This window comes from Toxotes jaculatrix, chromosome 3 (genome assembly GCF_017976425.1).
Source record: "Toxotes jaculatrix isolate fToxJac2 chromosome 3, fToxJac2.pri, whole genome shotgun sequence".
NCBI lineage: Eukaryota > Metazoa > Chordata > Actinopteri > Toxotidae > Toxotes > Toxotes jaculatrix.
Window position 1 is genome coordinate 14,028,326 of NC_054396.1, and position 8,378 is coordinate 14,036,703.

At 42.9% G+C, this 8,378-nt stretch overlaps 1 protein-coding gene across 1 annotated transcript; it reads right to left on the bottom strand.

Moving 5' to 3' along the window:
* Positions 1 to 1,095: 1,095 nt before the first annotated feature.
* On the bottom strand, positions 1,096 to 5,683 carry ttll3 (tubulin tyrosine ligase-like family, member 3). Its single transcript, XM_041034356.1, has 12 exons — positions 5,668 to 5,683; positions 5,471 to 5,565; positions 5,208 to 5,376; positions 4,698 to 4,753; positions 4,398 to 4,526; positions 4,165 to 4,279; positions 3,820 to 3,936; positions 3,551 to 3,731; positions 2,977 to 3,125; positions 2,556 to 2,799; positions 1,992 to 2,427; positions 1,096 to 1,884 (listed from the first exon to the last, which is right to left on the bottom strand). Exons 1-12 carry the CDS (start codon positions 5,681 to 5,683, stop codon positions 1,096 to 1,098), a joined length of 2,496 nt encoding a protein of 831 aa, XP_040890290.1.
* Positions 5,684 to 8,378: the final 2,695 nt, after the last annotated feature.

Sequence of the window (8,378 nt, forward strand, 5' to 3'; positions counted from 1 at the left end):
TTTGCTTTTCATCACCACAACACGGACGGCTGTGTACAACACGGACGGCTGTGTCCTGCTCAAGTTCTCTGACGACTCTGCTATCGTCGGCCTGATCAGCGATGACGATGATGCAGAGTACAGAGGAGTGACGCAGGACTTCGTGGACTGGTGTCGGCCAAACCACCTCCTCATCAACGCAGGGAAAACCAAGGAGATGGTGGTGGATTTCCGCAGACACCGGTCTGCCCCCTCACCGGTGAACATCCAGGGAATGGACATTGTGAGAGTGGACTCTTACAAGTACCTGGGTGTTCACCTAAACCACAAACTGGACTGGACTGACAACACAGATGCACTGTACAGGAAGGGACAGAGCAGGCTCTACCTCCTGAGGAGACTGCGGTCTTTTGGTGTGCAGGGGACACTCCTAAAGACCTTTTATGACTCTGTGGTGGCTTCAGCCATCTTGTACGGTGTAGTCTGCTGGAGCAGCAGCATAACTGAGAAGGAGAGGAAGAAGCTGGACAAAGTCATCAGGAAGTCCAGCTCTGTCCTGGGCTGTCCTCTGGACTCAGTGCGTGAGGTTGGAGACAGAAGGGTCCTAGCAAAACTGTCATCTATGCTGGACCACGAGTCCCACCCCCTGCAGAACGTCCTGTCAGCTCTGCAGAGCAGCTTCAGTGACAGACTGCTCCACCCTCGGTGTGTGAAGGAGAGATTTAGAAGATCTTTCCTTCCTGCTGCTGTCAGACTCTATAACGAACATTGTTAACACACATACTGATTACCATACATCAATGTGCAATAACCCAGTTATTAGTGTGCAATATTTGTGTACTATAGTCACTCAACTCAACAATCTCCATCTCATATTTATTTATTTATGTAGGTATATTTTTTAATTTTTTTTACAGCAGCTATTTTCTTGTCTCATAGTTATTCTACCTTATTTAAATCTTGTTCTGGCCATATTGGCCTCTTACTTATATCTCACTTTCACTTATTGTACTGTATCCCTGCTGTTGCTAAATGCAATTTCCCCACTGAGGGACTAATAAAGGATTCTCTTATCTTATCTTATCTTATCTTATCTTATCTTAACACACAACACCTTTAGTGTTTATGTTCCCCAGTGCAGTCTCCTTTACATTTGGCTATGCTTTGCCTATGAGAATGAAGGAACAAGTAATGCTTGTGGAGGCTCGGATGAGAGGACAAATTTGGATTACGACAGGCAACAGTTCCAGCCACAATGTTTGGTTGCAAGCTAAAGATCTCTAGGGCAGGGAGGGGACCCTGGAGTGAAGGACAGACACGGGTAGAAGTCCTTTGCTGGGGTACAAAAGCTGTCTGGGGAAGAAAGGATCTGGAGATGCGTGATCCATGGCCTGGACTGGGCTGAGTTTTACAATGTGGCATGCTGTGAGGGGGGCTGAGGGATAAAGAAAGACTCCGTGGGACTAGAGTTGCCCCGTTGGCACCAAAACTCAAACCCAAACGTCGTGCTTTCCTCTGAGGTTCAATGCGTACCACCAAAGGCTGTTCAGACACCAAACTTCGACAGGACCTGCGAACACAGGAGGTATTCTGGGTATTCTCAATGTCTGTTCTCCTTTCACACACCCTCTTTGGAGATACTGATATCAGCTGCCTCTTTTTCTCTCCAATAGCTCGGTTCTCTTTGCCTGAATGGCGAAAAACAGCAACTGCTTGGGGCTTCTGACCTGATGGTTTATGTGTTGTTTCCACCTCCTCTGAAGATATCTGGTCTGAGGGGAACTGGATAGTGAGAGGAGCATTAGAAATAACAGTCTGCCTATGAAGGAGAGGTCTGGATCGCCTTATGGGGGCTCCTTCCACCAGCAGGTTCATGCCCACATACTGAGGAACTTCAACTGCAGCCTGGGAGGGTGATAAAACAAATAAATGCTTTTGATGCAGCATCTATTATTCAATGGAATTCCCCTTGAAATAAATATCTATTGCCTGAAGATATACAGTATTCCCACCTGTTTGTAGATTAGCTGGAAGCCTCCTGTGTAAGCACTACAATCAGTCCGCCAGTCCAGCACAACCCTCAGTGTGTCCAGCTGCACAGCGGGACAGAGGCGGGCAGTCACAGCAGTGGAACAGGCCATAGTGGGACTGGCATTGATCTCTAGGAGCCAAGGCCTCAGATCTCTGCCCAACATAAAGTCTGCTCCATAGAGTTCAAAGCTTGCCTTGCGGGGCTCTACCAGGTCTTGGGCTGTCTGCAGGGCACAGACCACCGCTTGCTGCATCCCTGGGACCACCACCGACTCCCACTCTGCACCACAGCCCTGCTGCTGCAGAAAAGCCCGAAACTGAGAGCAGGACCACATATTGTCCTGAGGCACACCTGGATGGCGGTCGCGAGATGGCTGGAAATGCTTCTGGATGGAGTTGTTGCACAGGTGGACCGAGCTGAGGAAAATAATGAAATGAGGTAAGGCCATGAAGATAACTGTAAAGTGTGATTTGAATAAAACAGGTCTATTTAGCCAGAATATAAGTACATAGTTTTATCTTCTTTGTTTGACCCTCTGTCTGACCTGTCCAGAGTCTTTATTGAGTAGGGCTGAGTGGAGAAGCGCAGGTAGCACTCTTTATAAAACCACACAGTCAGAGGGTTCCAGTCGGTGACCAGGAACCACTGACGGAGGTCAAACTTGGTGCCGTGGACCAACAGAGGACGTTCCAGGTATTTCTGAACCACCCACTTACTTTCCTTGCTCATGGCTCTGTCTGTGTCCACGAGTGCCAAAATCTGATCCAGGCGGTTTATACAGATAATGCCTGCATGTTGGTTGTTGGTGTGACATGGAACAGAAAAAAAAGACACCGGAACTGAATAGAAAAGATAGTAGCATCTACACAGGTCACTGGCCACATTAGTTCCATAATATTCAGAATAAAACAGCAGGACAGTGTATAACCAGGTAACTGTTGTGTTGCTGAGAAAAAAAGCCTCACCTCGCCCTCTTGATTTGGCACCAGGTTTGATGATCCAGATGTTATTTAGTCCATCTGTGTCCAGCTGAGGGCAAACCTCCTGCAGTTTGGTTAACATGGCTTGGCAGCGCTCCACGAACACACTGCTCCCCCTGATCAATGCACCTTCACTATATGAAAACATTTTATAAGAATTGCAGATCGACTTTATAAATGTACATATCAATAAAATCGTATGATTATACTTTACTCCAGACAGTAAGTCATCTTTCTATTTGCTGACTTTTTAAATCTAAAATAGGCAGTAGTGTTCTTTGACCCTGTATCAATTCCCAACCTGAGTCCTAACATCAACTCTAGTGTTAAGTGGATCTCTTTAAAATCATATACATACTGTATGTACCTTGTGTGTAATAATTCTGACACTCTTCTGAACCTCTAGTAATGGAAACTAAGTTGATTTTTTTCTCCAGTTTTTAACGACCTCTCTTAATCTGATAAGCTGAATTGGACTGTCAGTGCTGCAGATAAATTAAGTTTGACCTAACTAGGATCGTTCTGGCAAACCCAAGAAGCTCCTGGAAAACATACTCACTGCACAACCATGTAGCAGTCTTGCAGAAACTCTGCCCACTGCTGTTCCTCCACTGCAGGGGCTTTTTCCACACTTACATCAATGTCACTATGCTCTAAAACACTGAGAAATTCTTGACACACTCGTAAAGCTGTGTCAATAATTTCTGGACCAACAAATCCACGCTCCACTTTATCCAACTCTGTGGAAAGAGAGATGAATTTGTTGCATTATCCTTGTCCTGCACTTCTTGTCATGACATTTTCACACATTTTATTTATTTATTTTACTTTCAGAAACGCTGCTTTTGGCTTTTTGCTCCCCGGCCTCTGCTCCCTCACTCTTCCATCTATTTGTCTCAACCACATGCTGCAGCAGGCTGGTGCAAGCTGTCCTTCTGAAGTCCTCTTGGTTTTCACAGTGAACAGAAGGAGAGACAGAAAGGACATACAGGTGTGGTTAAGATGTTAATATAACACAGTGACAAATCACCTTAAAACTTCCATTTACACTTGCTGTTTCATTCATCTTTTATCCAAATTGATTTTTCCATGTTCCATTCACACCTAGAGACATTACTGAAACTATGATAGAAAGGCTTTTTGCCTACGTGTTAATGGAGCCATACAACAGACCTATGAATGCATGCTTTTCATCCTCCGCCCCAAGCCTGTAGCATCTTGGGAAGAAGGTGTCAGGATTTGCTGTATCAAACCACTGAAGGTTTCGCAGGTTCACGCAGAGCCCCACCTGGAAGAAACTGAATTATTTACATAGGAGGAGACAGGGAGGAGTAGTTGACCTATGGCCAAAGAAGAGTAACTTGCATTTTTGCTAGTTAATCATTACAAACTCTTAGAGATGGGACCTTGGTGGTAAAGGTTCCAGCGTTTGCATAGTGATTGGTCATTTGGTCACTCCGTAAGGAGCGACAGTCGATGTAATCCCGTCGTGTTGTCCAGTAGAAATATGTTGTTTCGTTTCGAACCAGGCGAGACTAGAGTAAGTTAAGGCAAAGTTACGTTAGCGAGCCAACTGAGCCTGAAAGTACAGCATCATGGAAAAAAGACACTTGGAAGTAAGTGATGTACTGCACACATTCAATTGCTTTCAGGCTGTGCAAGATGTCAGTGTCAAGTTGTGTGGTTTCATTCAAATGTTTTCTTACCATGAGGTCATACATGTCATCAAGGTTATCCTCTTTCTCACCTTCATCCACTCTCTCTGAAAACAGATAAGTAAAGAGGGATGAGTTGTGTGCGTGTGTGTGTGTGTACAGGGTTGTGTATAAAGGGCAGGGGTCCATGTTATAGGCCTGTAATGTGGTACACAATGTATCATTTATCAGGTGAAGGGGTATCTGTCTAACTAGTTCTCCGATTACATATACGTTAATTCAGGCACGTTTAGATTTGATAGCTACACAAGAATCTTGCTGATCTTTCTTTGAGACAAATTTGAAATCATTGGATGGACAAACAAACAAAATATGGATGATTAAAACAGTCTTTTAATTGTGACATAATTTTATTTTTGAAAATGAGAAGCCTTATATTTTGCTAGTGTTCAAAACCTTGAATCTCACACACACACACACACACACACACACGCTTGTCCCAGTATTTCAGTCACTAATGTATGGTCTAACAACTTTGTCTTTTTAAGCTCCTCGTCTCACCGGTAGCATCAGCACCGACATCACCATCATCACCATCCTCTTCCTCATCGCCATGGCAGTGGGGTGCTCTCTGGACTGGCTGGGGCATACGACGTTCCACCCACCCCCGGGCCCATAAGGCAGAACGGATCACAGGGTAAGGCCCTTGCACTGAAAACACTTTCCTCAACTGAAAATGAAAAAGGGGAATTTAAAAGACTCATAGATTTACCCCAAAGAGGGGTTACAGTGAAATCTGGTTTGTACCAGATCACCATAATCACCTTGACTGCTTTCTCCACCAACACTTTAGCTGTTTTCAACCTGTCTGGCTTGATCGCTGGCAGGCTGGGCAAACTGCGGCGCAACCTCCCCTCCACTGGAGCGACTGTGGATTGTAAGACTGAGAAAAAAATAAATAAATAAAAGTGTGTCCGAAGAATATTTATATAAATGTATGCAGATCTCCATTTGCTCTTACCTGGCATTTGCTGCATTTTACTTTTTAAAGTTCTCCTCTCAGATGATCAGTGTGATGTATTCAGTTCTCTGGCAGCAGAAAGATGTTATGAAGAGCAATAATTTTCATATCATCATACTATAGGATATAAAATTGTACAGATTTATTCATACTGATCAGAGTATAGTAGTGGCAGATAGATAGAAAGCCATAACTATAAATAGGCTGGCACGTGGCACTTACTTTGTCTCTGTACTGAAGAAGGATGTAAATCGGGTCAAGCAGACATCTAAATCTGGACGGAGCTGACTGAGGCTGTCATAGCTTCTCACTAACATACCCATGCGCAAAAGGCGTGAGTGCATAGCCTGTACACTGAGCAAAAATAAACAGCACGTAGACACTTAGATAGATTACCCAAGGTGCAACGACCGTGACTTGACCAACACACTGTTCAGCGATTCTTCATGCACAAAAACTATTTCTAAAATGCACGTCCAACACAAACAGCTGAGATTTTACATATTAAATATTGAATATTAATATACAAACCTAATGTTGTCACTTCCCCTATGGCCCGACCACTCTGCCCATAGACTCCCTCAGTCCTGCTTCCTTCATGCTCCCGCAGACAGTTCCCATAACAACCATGCATGCTCCCACATAATGTTTATAGTTGCCATAACAACCGTACCCAGGAGAAACAGGACGCCATGCAGGTCGAAGTAAAAAATCTACCACCTTTAGCCATGCGTTGAAGAAAGTGGATCACTTATCTGACGCTATCAGTTGCAGTGTAGCTTACACGTGTAGGTGACATGCACAAGAACAATTAAACCAGCCGCGACACAACGTTACACGGTTTGTGTGGACATATCTTATTGCAATCTGAGCTCGGTGCTCGGTGAACTGTGGGGACCAAGAGGCTGGGGAGGGTCAACCTGCTGAAGTAAATCCAATCAGATGTTTGACTGCGTGGCGGGTGGACAGTCTCATATCTGTTTTATTCCACATAGTTCAGGATGAAGCTGATGTTGTGGAGAGCATTAGATGTGATTTGTTGCTCAGTTTTTTTTTTCTTGTTTGTTTGTTTTTTTTGTTTTGTTTTGTTTTGTATTTGTTTGTTTTTGTTTTGTTTTGTTTTGTTTTACTACCATATAAATAGGCGACCGTCTGCAGTGGTTAAAGAGAAACTGCCAGCCCTGAATCTTCAGTAATAAGCCTGCACTCATTGTCACACTGTCAGACATGTGCACAGGAGCTGCATGCCATGTGTATGGATTATAACGAACATGTATCCTACTTTACGCGATTCTTTAACATACCACAAGGTGGCATCCAAGGTTTTTTTTTTTGTAGTCTATGTTGTGGCTTGTTACAAGATCAGTCAGCTTTATTATGTCGCGGTTCTCGTTTCCCCTTTTACTGCTCGCTTTTGCATTCATGTTTCACTGCTGGAGACTATATTAGAACTTCATGTCTTGTTTTAGAATTAATATGAAGAAACTCAGAGGGATCTAATAAGCGCCGCGTCCCTGTTTTTTTCAAACCCAGCGACACACTCAGACAGAAACATGTCCATCCGAAAGCAATCTACTTTGTGCAGTCTAATGCAGTGAGGAATGCACAGACTTATAGCTATGAGAAACTAAACAATAGCATAGCTTAACACGGGAAGGGGCAACTCCTCACGGTCGAGACTCAGCAGTTTACAAACATACATTTACAAATGTTACATTAGTGACCATGATGAAGACCCCACAGAGATTAAATACCTGGGACTCCCAACCAGTCTGTCAGAACTGAGGAACCCTCCTGGGTGAGAGGTAAAAGATTTTTTTTAGATCTACAACCAAGTCCATTTGTCCTAGTTTGGAAAATAAGTGGGTTAAATTATAGCCTATTTATTTTTTTTAGCGTACTTTATATACACATTATTCCACTAAATTTCAAGAATACATTTGTGGTAATTATTTCTCTGGTGCATGTATTTAACACCACTGTGGTGCCCTTGGGCAAGGCCCTTAACCTCAACCGCCCCAGTGGAGCTGCTCACTGGCCAGCAGGTGAGACTGTGGCTGCGTGAATGTGTTTAACTGTTCAGCTTTCCTGTAAAAGTGAAGTTGCCTCTCAGTGAAACTACCCAGAATAAATGAAGGTTAAAATATTATTGCCATAGTGACTAGTTAATTTACAGATTTTTATTTTTGTATTACTAAACATAGCATCATTTTATAAAATATAATACAATATGATAGATGGAAATGCACAACTCTACATAGAGTAGTTAAACATTTCTCTATAGTGTTAGTTACATGTTAATGCATCAATAACAGTAATAATGCAATTATATACTAAAACATAATAATATAAACCTAGAAGGGGGACATTTTGCACAATTAGTACTTTCCCATTTGACACTGTAAACATGTTTTTCTGCTTATACTTCTGTATAAGCAGAAAAGTAAAGTTTTTATGCAGGAGGACTATTAATTGCAACTTATTTTTGAATTGTGGTATTGCTACAGTTGCTATACTCATGTATAGGATCTTAGTACTTTTTCCACTCGTCGCCATTTTAAAGAAAATAAATAAGCAAGTAAAGTAACCACGAGTAAATGTACAGTTTTTTTCTGGATTGTGACATTTGTCAGCATATAGTCGATCGTTTTATTGATTTTAAATAGCTGGGTGCAGAGTGTAACTGTGTTGTGTGCCAGCAAATGTAAAAG